The sequence below is a fragment of the Salvia splendens genome, chromosome 6, assembly GCF_004379255.2.
Source record: "Salvia splendens isolate huo1 chromosome 6, SspV2, whole genome shotgun sequence".
Taxonomy (NCBI): Eukaryota; Viridiplantae; Streptophyta; class Magnoliopsida; order Lamiales; family Lamiaceae; genus Salvia; species Salvia splendens.
Window position 1 is genome coordinate 15,598,934 of NC_056037.1, and position 11,683 is coordinate 15,610,616.

General features: G+C 39.7%; 3 protein-coding genes across 3 annotated transcripts; 2 read left to right on the forward strand and 1 right to left on the reverse strand.

The window, feature by feature from the left end:
- The first annotated feature begins 952 nt into the window (after positions 1–952).
- LOC121808327 (zinc finger protein VAR3, chloroplastic-like) lies at positions 953–4,497 on the forward strand. The gene is made up of 5 exons (XM_042208743.1): positions 953–1,445; positions 1,673–1,790; positions 2,130–2,410; positions 2,748–2,846; positions 2,945–4,497. Exons 1-5 carry the CDS (start codon positions 1,015–1,017, stop codon positions 4,269–4,271), a joined length of 2,256 nt encoding a protein of 751 aa, XP_042064677.1. The 5' UTR covers positions 953–1,014; the 3' UTR covers positions 4,272–4,497.
- Positions 4,460–6,044, reverse strand: LOC121808328 (probable lysophospholipase BODYGUARD 4). Its single transcript, XM_042208744.1, has 4 exons — positions 5,584–6,044; positions 5,174–5,505; positions 4,892–5,088; positions 4,460–4,810 (listed from the first exon to the last, which is right to left on the reverse strand). The coding sequence occupies exons 1-4, from the start codon at positions 5,996–5,998 to the stop codon at positions 4,498–4,500; spliced, it is 1,257 nt and encodes a 418-aa protein (XP_042064678.1). The 5' UTR covers positions 5,999–6,044; the 3' UTR covers positions 4,460–4,497.
- A 1,569-nt stretch (positions 6,045–7,613) lies between these two features.
- LOC121806685 (CDT1-like protein a, chloroplastic) lies at positions 7,614–10,759 on the forward strand. The gene is made up of 7 exons (XM_042206806.1): positions 7,614–8,066; positions 8,254–8,373; positions 8,460–8,688; positions 9,194–9,892; positions 9,990–10,188; positions 10,264–10,354; positions 10,430–10,759. Exons 1-7 carry the CDS (start codon positions 7,753–7,755, stop codon positions 10,485–10,487), a joined length of 1,710 nt encoding a protein of 569 aa, XP_042062740.1. The 5' UTR covers positions 7,614–7,752; the 3' UTR covers positions 10,488–10,759.
- Positions 10,760–11,683: the final 924 nt, after the last annotated feature.

Genomic DNA, 11,683 nt, shown 5'->3' on the forward strand with positions numbered 1-11,683 from the left:
CGACATCAACGTTCTCCAGTCGTCGCCCCTTTTCAACGACCAGTGCATGAGCGTCGGTCCGGCCGTCAATTTCGTCGCCAACTGCAACTGGCACAACATGAGCTATTATTTGGCTGATGGGATATACCCTATGTAGCCCGTCTTTGTGAAGACGATCAGATGCCTAGTAGAAGAAAAGAAAGTATATTTTACGGGTCGTTAGGAGGCAGCGCGTAAGGATGTGGAACGGGCATTTGGTGTGCTCCAGGCTCGATGGACGGCAGTGAAGGGTCCATCACTCATGTGGAATGCTGACAAAATCGCCGATATGATGTACGCATGTATGATCACACATAACATGATTGTCGAAGATGAAGGTCCAACACTGACGGATTGGGTCAATGATGATGCTGATGTTGCGGGTCCTAGCCACAACGTGGGCACCAGCAATGTACGTATGGGGATACCCCATGACGAGGTCGAGCGAGTCCGACATTTGCCGACATGCGCCAAAAATAAGCCCATATTTGACTCTAGAACGATATAATAGAAGTATAGCAGCGGATGGGTCGTCGTTGATGGAATTTGTATTTATTGAAGTGTACTTTTTTTAGTTTTTTTCATTGTTGAAATGTACCTTTCTTTTTTTTATTTAATGAAATTTTTATTCCGTAATCGTGACGAAATTTTAATTCCGTAAATTGTTTAATTTGATGAATTTGTGAATTTTTATTATTGTGGGAAGTCAGTCGAGATCCTTGGGGATGTCCGCCACTGTGCAGTGACATGCTAGTGTAGTGGGAAGTCCTTATGACGTGGCAGTGCAGTGGGAAGTCCTTATGATATGACAGAAGGTGTTTTTGGGATGTCCGCGGGAGATGTCTGCGGGGATGTCCGCCGGGACTTCCGCACAACTGTGGAGGCTCTTAAAACGCGACATCCGAATAATTAAAGGATAGACCGAAGAGCGGAGAGAGTCTAAAACCCGTGTAAAATCTTGTTAGACGTAATCAAACCACATCTTCCACCGCCGGCATGGGCGGCGCCACCAGGTTCATGACCCTCCTCACCGCCCCTTTCCCACCCCTCCGCCCATCGCTTATCCTTCTTCACCGCCGTATCTCCTCTCTTTCCATCACTCCGCTCCGTCTCCACAAACGCTCTTCTCCTTCCAAATTGAAAACCCTAACTCCTCAACCGGCGACCTGCTTCCACTCTCAATCGAGCAATCACACCTACTCACTCCAATCTTCCGCCGCTCAGCCGCAGCAGCACATCCACCATCCGTGGCCGGAATGGACCAATTTTCTCACTTATTTATCGAGTGAACATGGGTATTCTGCTCCTCACGGCGATAAAATTCCACCGGAGGACGCATTTGTGGTGTATGAGAAATTGAGCGACGATTTTGTCTGCGCCGCCGCCGCGTGCTTTGCTTTCTCTCGTGCCCGACCAGATCTTATCGGGTGTGTGTATTCCTCTCTTTATCCTACTGTTCTTACATTTATTTATTAAGCATGTATTGTGATGCGCAAATTTGATTAGCTACTGCGTATATGGAGATTGTAACTATTAAGTTTAATCTCGGGTGCGGAAATGGCGGTATAGCTCATAACTACTTTAGTATTGCAGTTTGTGGTGATTTTGCGCTTTCTCTCCCAGCTAAAAGTCCGATTTTGACAATTTGAAACAGATTGCTTTCGAGGAAGAATATTGAAGCTGTTGTGTCAAATGGAACTCCATTTTTGTTCAAAAGTGCACTTGACACGGCAAGAAGGATGAGGGCATTTTTGGGAACTGATGGCAGCAATGTATGTGAATCACCCTTTTTCTTTTTATCAGCTGAGGCTAGTGCTCTAAATTGATTTATAGAATTACAAGTTGCTCTCTGTGTTATGTTACTACTAACGTTCTGGATTCTTCTTATTGATTCTTGTTGTGACCTGTGTAATGCAGAATGCTTTGCTTGTTCGATAGAAATTGTCTGTCTAAGCATTGGTGGCTAACAATTAATACCTGTGGACTAGAATTATATTTAGCATTTTATCTTACACTGCTCTTGGATTATATTTGAGTTGACTTAATTTGTCGCCTTTTTCTAGGTCATAGTAGAAAATGGTTGATTGTGTTTTTGTTTTCTTGAATGCCAGGTAGTAGAAGCTGATAAAGCAAGATTGACTGATCTAATGAAGTATATAATAAGTTATGCAAGCAACCCTACATCGTCTTCTGAGAGAAATGGGCTGTATAGTAGGGAACTTGTTGATTCATCAGTGCGGAATCTGTTACATGAAATGGTTGCAGTGTGTGGTGGAGCTCCAACAGGAAACATGGCTGCTTCAGGAAATCAGTTTCCGAGCAGTGATAGACACGTCCCAAATCCTTATGGACAAAATATTGAAATGAAGAGAGGCGACTGGATATGTCAGAAGTGCGCATATCTTCTATTCTTTCATTAGATCATGATATATAAGTGCTTTATTAACAGTATTCTCTTTTGAGTAATAAAAAGATGGTAGGGATTTTTGTAGGATTCATCTGCGGTCAATTTTTTAAGAATTTAAAAGAAAAAGACAGCAAAATATGTAAAATCTCATCTTGCTACTTCATCTGATTTGGTCATGATTCCCCCACCCCACTATTGGTGACGTTTATCATCTTTTTCTGCTGTAAAATAAATTAGCCTTGTGATTTTTAAATTTCCCATCAAAATATGTCTGTTTTTTTTGGTTATTGCCTTTTTTGAACATCTTTTTTTTTTTTGGCAGGTGTGATTTTATGAACTTTGCAAGAAACAGTAAATGTCTTGAATGTGAAGAACCCAGACCAAAGAGACAACTAGCTGGCGGAGAGTGGGAATGCCCTCAGTAAGCATTATTAATGTTGTGTATATGCTGAAGGATCACTTTTATCAATTCAAACCTCTTCGTTGAGAGTGATGTATTGTCAATGTGCTTTGTTGCAGATGCAGTTTCTTTAACTATGGAAGGAATGTAGCTTGTTTGAGATGTGACTGTCGAAAACCTGGTGCTCTGTTGTTTAATAATAGTAACTCTGCAAGTATTGGGTCAAACCCTACATCTCTGTCAGGTCCTTCAGAAATTCGATATCCAGGGAGGAACCATGCAAACACTGTTTCTTTTGTGCCACCAGGCCCACCACCGCCCGATACACTCTCTAGGAGACGTCAAACTCCGGAGATGGATAATGGAAATAAAGTACCAGTAGAAGCTAACGGTACAGCCTTATCAGATGGCAGGAATAGGAAATCTGTAAGCAGCATGCCTCAGGGTTTATCTGGGAATAATCAGTTTTCAAAGGACTCGGCAAGTCTGACTGACATCGAGAGTAATGAGAGAGAGCAAACTGAAAAGTCAGAAAGATGGTTCAAGAGGATGGCTGAACTGCAAAATGCCAAGGATTTGCCAAGTGCAGTTTCAGATGATGACTTCCCTGAAATAATGCCAATGCGGAAGGGAGAGAACCGGTTCGTGGTAGGTAAAAAAAAAGACCGGTCACTTACTTCTCCACAGTACAAAAGACAGGTAGCAATGGATCAGGCAAATAATACTAATTTTGTACCTTTCGTTCCCTTCCCTCCTGGCTATTTTGCTAACAAAGGCACGGAGCACTCCAGCGGTCCAGATTCACCAGAAAATACTGTCGGTGATACATCTTTTACTAAATCAATGGGACAGACTGATAAATTGGATGCAAAGCCTGGAATGGCTTATTCAAGTACTGTTTTCAGGAATGATCAAAAAGCAAGGAGCTCAGGGAACTCTGTGTATACTAGTGAAACCAGTGCTGCACAATTTGGTGGTGATTATTCAAAACAGTATAGTGGGGGCCCGGTCCAAAATTCTTTTGCTTCTGACACCATGAGCACTAATACACAAACTGGTGGATATTCTAGAGATGGGAATGCTTCCGTAGCTGGCCATGGGGGAGCTTCGTCTCAGCTGCCTAAAAATGAGAATGTCCGGATTGGCTGGAGCGGTCCTAGCTTGGAGGGGTCAGCTGTCACTGAACCAGATCCTCTCGACATGTCAGAGGAAGCTAAAGCCGAAAGGTGGTTCAAACGTGTAGCTCAGATAAAGGATATCTCAGAGCTAAGTCAGATCCCAGATGAAGACTTCCCCTCAATAATGCCAATGCGGAAGGGTGTTAATAGATTCGTCGTGAGCAAGAGGAAAACGCCCCTCGAACGGCGGCTGACAAATCAGCAATACAGAAGAAATCTTCCTATTATCCCTAATAATCCATTGAAGAAGGACGGCGAGAGCAGTTGAATTCAGCGATTTGTCATTTTAACATACACTGCTGCATGCTTGCATAGTTATCCATAGGAAATGGAGTGGAGTAGTATATTGTTGTCCTTTTTATTTGATTTGAATTATTGTATTGTATATAGTCACTTTGGCAGCCCATCGAGCATCAAGTGACTGAAATAATTAATTTTGTCAGAAAGTAATGTTGATTATTGAAACAATTTCCTTCAAGAGAAATTTAGTTCAATCATGATGCCCAAAACCTCTCTAAATCCCTAGTAAACTCCTCTGCTCTACCTAGAATCACACTACTATGATCTAAATTTGGTATGATTTGAAGCTCTATCTCTGGATCCTTCACCTTCAAATTCAAGCTGCATTCCACAGGCACAACCTCATCCTTCCTCCCCTGCACGACAAGGATCCTAGCCCCGGCTGCCCTCAGCACCTCCAGGTACCCATCCAAGAACCTTGCCCCACCACAGACTACATTGTGCATCGTGTGCCAGGCCGAATGATGAGTATGGCGCGTAACATCCGTCATCAGAAAGTGAAGGTCCCTAGAGATAGAAAGAAACAGAAAAACCTGTCGAGAGTCTTGATTTCACCTTGTGGCTCACATATATTATGTACTACAATACCTTCTTCGTGTTACCAGCATCAGAATCCACTCCCACAATCTGTGATTCCGGCACAGGAGGAAGCACACACATCTGCCCAAGTGCTCGTACCACGACATGAAAGCCGAGAAGAACAGCAAAGGCGGCCACACCCTCCTTGCAGCAATGCGTTTGAGAGCTTGTCCAGTAGCATCTCCACTCGAAGCAGAAAAGTAAGGCTGTGACTCAGAAAGAGAACAGCAAGGGCTTAGAGAGCAGTAGAGACGATTTTCGAGGTGTAAGAAGAAGAGGAGGACGACTCACAGGAGCTACCAAAGTGATTGATTTTACTGAAGCAGAGTGTTTTGCAGCCAACGCTAGTGCAATCACACAACCCATGGAGTGTGCTACTAGGTGAAACGAGTCCAGTTCAAACGGGACGATCACTGATCTCTCGATCATTTCCACGTGATCCCTCAACGTGTACAGACAATCCTCAGGCTTCGGGCTTCTTCCAAATCCCAGTAAGTCTACTGCAAACAGTCTGTAGTTTCGCCTTGAGTTTTCGGAGAGGTTGAGGAAAACGGTCTCTTTCCAAAGCGAAGACGACGAGAGGAAACCATGTATGAATATCACATTCTCACTCACATTAGCATCTGCCAAAGGGAAACTTGTGCATTATCACTTGATGGTTAATTGCCAGATTTAATCAACAAGAAAGAAATCTTTGATACCTCTTTGTGGTTGTTTGAGAAGAAGATGAAGGTTGGAATGAGTTTGTGTGTGATTCATCCAAGAAAGGCAAGATTCACAGCCACAGTCAGACCATCTATTGGCTCTACTCGCCGGCGCCGTCCCATTTTTGGTAAGAAATACTGGAAATTTGAGCAATCTTAACATTTCCCTAACGATGTTTTTTCTTCCATGAAGGCTTTCCGATAGCTCAGTCTCGGAATGTGGTGGTTGAGTAATGTCAGAGTGACAGTAGCATGAAGAGTTTGTGCCTTCCAAGAATCTGTCGAGGAGTCTGAAGATTAAGCACATGATGACGTCGAGAATGTCTAGCAATAAGAAGACGGGTAGACTGGCCGCAGAAATCAAGGTTTCTGTGATTCTTGAGACCCATTCCCGGGCAGAGACTGTAGACATCTGCAGAGAGAGAGAGAGACACAGAGGTGAACAACCGTCTGTTGACATTTAGGATTGGATAAGTAAATTCGAAATTGCTCGATGCTTGCACATCCACGGCTATCCATGCGACACGTGGCCATTTGTATTTTTCTAGTTATTTTAACATTTATGTTGTTTGATTGGGTTACGATACAAAGATGTTGTTGTCACTTCGAGATTGGTTGTTGAACCAATTCGATACGAAAGATATAGGAGAAGCTTACACGCTTTAGCTAAGTAGTAGTAATACATAATTTTTAAGAAAAAATTTAGGAAGTAAATTTCTTGTACATACATGATACATGGATATAAGTCGAACAAATTAATTTTTATATATTAATTCTTTAAATATCAAAATAAGTGGGAGAATTTTTGGGATAAAATCCATTTGGAGCCGTAATACTTTGTAATCTATGCTAGCAATTTCTACATTAACGACTTAATTGTACTTTAAAATTTTCACGATATTAAGAGTTGATCAACTTTCCTTAATTTTATTAGAACCTAGTATTCTTTTTCAGAATTAAATCAGGACCACTAAGAGATTTTATGAAACATATATTTTATAAAAAATATAACGTCAAAAAAATATAAAAAATATATGAAACATATATTTTATAGTATATAAAAAAAGTATAAAAAAAATAAACATTTATCTTATTCAGATTTGAATTGTATAATTAAATAATATCTTGCATTATCTTTTAATTTTTTTGTTATTTTCCTTAGTTTTTATTAAATAATATTGCATTATAATTTAATTTAATTATTATTCGTCATATGTTATGCTCTGATTATTTACTGTTCAATAATATTAGATAACAAATTTTAAATACTTCTAATGATTTGTTATTAAATTATTTAAAGTAAAATTTATAAAACTAATTTGTAAAGAAATCCAATATTTTTTTATTTGCTAATAAAAATATACTACTAATATTTTAAATTTTTAAATATATCTTTAAATAAATGTAATAAAAGGGGAATAGATAAAAAAAATATTATTCGCTCACTTTTAAAAATATTGTATGAAACACGTGTTATTAAGCGCATGCATAATATATGCATAATCTACATTTATATCCTTAAATAGGTTATAAGTGTATTGAATAAACAAATTAATGTAGGGGTAATAAAGTATATACATAAAATAAAATATTAATTAAATATACAATATAATACTATAATTACCATTTTAACTCTATTATGACCTTGCCATTATGTCTAAAAATCATTTTCCTTTTTTTTATTAAGCATTATTATCTTTTCCTTAACTCGTGAACGAGAAGAAATTATGGAAAATTAAAACTCATATGAAACGAAGTAACCCTTTGTTTTACAAATTTGTTAGAATTATGTGCACACGTTATTACCTATATTAGAACGAATTTAATAATTCATAATCTGATTCGGACTTTATGCCATATGTTACGAATCTTGGAAACTCGATTCTAAATCAATGTATCTTTATTGTTGGATGATCAATAATCTGATGTAATTGCATTCAATTTGAAGGAAAAATCTGATCTAATTCCCAAATATTACAAATACTAATAATTTTATTTTTCGAAACACTAAACGGCTCTCCCCAAAAGGTCCTTCTCCAACGAAATGGCGCCAAAGATGACGTGGCTCTCCATTCGCGCCAAAAAAAACCCCTTGATGCTTCTCCCTTTATATTCCTGACCGATTCCACCCCTTCACCTCCACTGTGTGTGTTTGTTTGTGCTGCCATGGATGCCGGTAAACTGTCGCCGTTGAAGTCGAAGAAGCTTCTAAGTTCGCCTGCGCCGTTGGATCGGAAGGTTTCTGCTCCGAGCCTGGACCCGCTGAGTGTGAAGACCCCAGGGAAGCCGGTGGACCAGCCTCGGAGGCTGCACAACCACGCAGTGGCTTTATCCGTTTCGGATGTCAGGAAAGCGGCGATGAAGCTCTGCGAACGGGTATCCGATCCGCCTCCGAGAGCCAACGCGGTTTCGATTTCAGAGGAACCGGAGATTGCAAAACTGAAGAAGCCGGCTGCTGCTGAGGTAGAGCTTCCCGAAAAGTGAGTGATTTTCGTTTTTTTGCTCGTTGAAGATGAAATCTGCATTTTATTATGATGATTTGTGATTTATGAATTTTATTTCCAGATCTTCACGCTGCTAATCTATTCAATGAAATCGATTTTTTTTCTGGTGTTTTCTCAAATAATTTTTTGATATACATTGGTGATATTTTTTCCTTTTTATCAGATACGAGTTGTTGGAGAAGTTCTTCAACAGCTTGGATTCCTCAATTAGATTGCTTCAATTGAAGAGATCTGCAACAACATTTAGTAATATTAGCCCCCAAATAGGAACTTTGACCGATAGGTATGCAGAATTCGAGTTCAGAGTTACATTTTTATTATCATGCAGCTTCAAGTAGTGTTGATTTGTTAGTCGGCTTAAAATTTCAGGAGATTTACATACAGCCATTTAGCTCAACTGAAATTCATCTTGCCAGAGGCTATTGTGCTGGAGAAAACCCTTCAACACGACGAGCGCACAAGCTGTATGAAACCTGATCTCCGCATTACATTGGATGTTGAAGCAATCAAGACCAAAGGCAAGTCAAAATCTGGGAATTTACAGCTGCGAAAAGTATTTCGCAACCGGCTTCTGCATTTCTTCAAATCTCATCCAGAGGTCAATGTTTTTTATTTTGACATTCTTATTCCGATTTACTACTCTGTGCGTTTCATTTTGCATATGTCAATCATGTAGACTGCTATTGGTGGTTGTGATAATTTGTCACATTGATCAAGATCATATGATTTCACACTTATGGATGTCACAGAGCGTATGAATTTGAAAAGGTTGTTCCTATGGCTATGGTTTTGGTAGATGGACTAACTATTCTTGCAATGCCACTTGCCACAACACAATTATACAGCATTTGACTCCTACGGTGGTCTAGTTTGTCTAGTTTATCTGTTGCCGTAAATCTGTATCAACATACACATTTATAAAATTGCTGATCTGCTCGATGATGTGTTTGGACCATTGTAATTGCTCTTGTTAAGACTAGATGGAATGGCTTGTACTAATATGTACTGACTCGACCGTGATGATTGTCTTCATTGATTTTGTTGCGCTGCTCTTCTCAAATACTAGTATTAGTTAGTGACAAATTTCCACATTCTGAACTCAGGGTGATGAAGTTCCAGAGGCAGTGCTACCAGAGCCATTTAATCGATCAAAGGAGGCAAATTCAGCCCAGCCATCTGGCACATCCTCAACTGGTCAGACACAGGGTGTAGCATCCCCAGGATTATCAGTCAGAGCCTCACTTCTGCCTCCATCATTTAATAGGAGCTTTTCACTGCGGGAATCTGGTCATCAAGTGGAAAAGCTAAAGCAAGAACTGTCTTCACTCAGTGGTCCTGCTCTTCCTTCAGCTGATACTGAAGATAAACATGCTGGATGTAGCTTCTCTCTTACAGAAGATAGTAAAATTGCCAGAATCTCAGGCAAGGAGACATGTTCTTCTTATGAAGATTCTTTAAGCAGTGAAACGCCGTCTACTTTCCCCAACACCCAGGTGAAATGTATCAATTCTGTGAAGGATGATGACATGACTTCTGAAATTAAAACGCCAGTGAACATGTCATCTACTCCAATGAGTGCTACGCCTGCACTTCAATCTACTAAAAGATGCTATATGAGCCCAGATAAAGATGCATGCAGAACGCCAAGCAAACTCGTTAGACGGCCGCCCCCAAAGAGGCATCTGAAATTTGATACTCCGGTGAAGGGTGTGAAGAATGATGGTAATGATGATGGCCTGAGAGGACCCTCACCAGCTCGCAGTGACATCTTCAACATTCTCCCAGAGAGTCTCATACAATCTGTAAGCATAACTTATCTCACCACATAGACCATAGTAGTTGTGAAATTTAAATTGAAGATTTTTCCCTTTTCTGATTGACTCTTTGTTTGCACTACAGATTCAAGAAAAGGAGAGATTGGCATCAATTGAGCAGGAGCCAGCAATCTCTCAAGCAATGAGGCGCCGGAAAATGATTGCGGGCCTACCCAAGCTCTTTGAAAGGATTTATTTCTTCTTCCAATCAATAAGACGCGCAGTCGTCACTAAAGAGGAGCTGATTCAGATACTAATCACCCAGCTAGATATCGTTGACAAAAGTAAGTTAATTCAACCAAATAAAGCACTCAGCATTCTTGTATGTAAAAACTCCTCTAAACAAATTTATACTACAGAGGAGGTGGAAGAGCAGCTCAGATTGCTGCAAGAACTCGCTCCAGAGTGGATTTATGAGAAGCCTGCGTTGAGTGGGGGTCTACTCTTATGGTACACACCTCTCCTGATATCGTCTTCCTTCACTCGTTTTTCAGTTTTATTTCAGCCTGCTATTCTCTCTTGCAGTGTCAACAAGATTTTGAGCCCAGAAGCCATGCGTATGAGGCTGTCCGAGGCAATATGAAAGAAGCAAGAAATCATGTAAAGAGCATTTTGATAAAGAGAATTGAGTGTTTTACAATCATTTTACCACGGCAGTAATGCTGGATTTTGCTCATCTTTGAGTTTGAGCCAGAATGAATAGGTCTTTTTATCATTGGTGTTTCTTCTTTTTGTAACTAAGTTAGCATTAACTGCTGCATTTAGTGTAGGGGGAAGTTGTATATTCGCTTAATCAGTTTCTGTAATTATATGATTATCTGGGAAAATAAATCTTGTCAGAGCCTTTGGATTTTATCTTCGCCGTATACTCTGTATTATGGAATTGAACTTGCGAATTGGAATTGGAGACTTCAATTCCAAATCCAATATTTGGTTCTAAAAAAAGAATTTGGGAACAACCCGTTTAAATAGACTAATTATGAGAAACATAATACGGTTGAACTTTCGTAGCCTCCTGAGATATGGGAGGGTGGCACTGGATTTGTATCAAAAGAGATGACTGAAGCCAGGGGCGGAGGGAGGGTGGGGCCAGGGGGGCCATGGTCCCCCACTAATTCTTAAAAAACTTAGGGGTATTTTAGTAATTTCACAATAATTATAATTTGTAATAAATATAATATTAGAGATAGGTTTCAGCAAAATATATATGAATCGTGCCTCTTAATTTAGCATATTCATTCTGCCGTTCCAATCCAAGTCTGAATTTAGCGTATTCATTCTGCCGTTCCAAGTCTGAAATCTGGTAAACTAGAACTAGGTATATTCAAAACTCAAATATAATTCAATTAATTTTTCTACATAGGTTGTTTTTTTGTTTGGCTGCAATAATAATTCAAAGGGGGAGAAAGAAGATAGCTTATGTAATTCAATGGCTACGGACTACAGTGGTTCTGTAGTTGGAATTTTATAACTCCAATTCTTTATTTGATGTGTGTGTTAATAGTTTTGCATACAGAAAATATCAAATATTTTGAACTTAATCAGTGTTGACTATTTTTATAGGTATATGGATCGTTATTTGTCACGACCGCCCTCACTAAGGATAGTAAAGACGGGGAAATCGTGACTAGGGAAGGGACGAAGGAGCAGGGAAGAAAAAAGGGGAAAGCAATGAAAGACAACATCTTAAACAAAGCTTCAAAAGAAGAGTTTTAATCGATTAAACAATTAAGGAGCGGGTTAATATCTCAAGGTAAATAATGTTAAAAAGTAGTGTGG

What these genes read in the sequence shown, in the direction of transcription:
- LOC121808327 (XM_042208743.1), top strand. Translation starts at nt 1,015, where the DNA reads ATGGGCGGCGCCACCAGGTTCATGACCCTCCTCACCGCCCCTTTCCCA. An exon ending in TGGGAACTGATGGCAGCAAT is followed by an intron (nt 1,791 to 2,129) that starts GTATGTGAATCA and finishes CTTGAATGCCAG; the next exon opens with GTAGTAGAAGCTGATAAAGC. An exon ending in GGCGACTGGATATGTCAGAA is followed by an intron (nt 2,411 to 2,747) that starts GTGCGCATATCT and finishes TTTTTTTGGCAG; the next exon opens with GTGTGATTTTATGAACTTTG.
- LOC121808328 (XM_042208744.1), bottom strand. Translation starts at nt 5,998, where the DNA reads ATGTCTACAGTCTCTGCCCGGGAATGGGTCTCAAGAATCACAGAAACC. An exon ending in CAATCACTTTGGTAGCTCCT is followed by an intron (nt 5,089 to 5,173) that starts GTGAGTCGTCCT and finishes TCTGAGTCACAG; the next exon opens with CCTTACTTTTCTGCTTCGAG. An exon ending in ATGCTGGTAACACGAAGAAG is followed by an intron (nt 4,811 to 4,891) that starts GTATTGTAGTAC and finishes TTCTATCTCTAG; the next exon opens with GGACCTTCACTTTCTGATGA.
- LOC121806685 (XM_042206806.1), top strand. Translation starts at nt 7,753, where the DNA reads ATGGATGCCGGTAAACTGTCGCCGTTGAAGTCGAAGAAGCTTCTAAGT. An exon ending in GAGGTAGAGCTTCCCGAAAA is followed by an intron (nt 8,067 to 8,253) that starts GTGAGTGATTTT and finishes CCTTTTTATCAG; the next exon opens with ATACGAGTTGTTGGAGAAGT. An exon ending in GCTAGATATCGTTGACAAAA is followed by an intron (nt 10,189 to 10,263) that starts GTAAGTTAATTC and finishes TTTATACTACAG; the next exon opens with AGGAGGTGGAAGAGCAGCTC.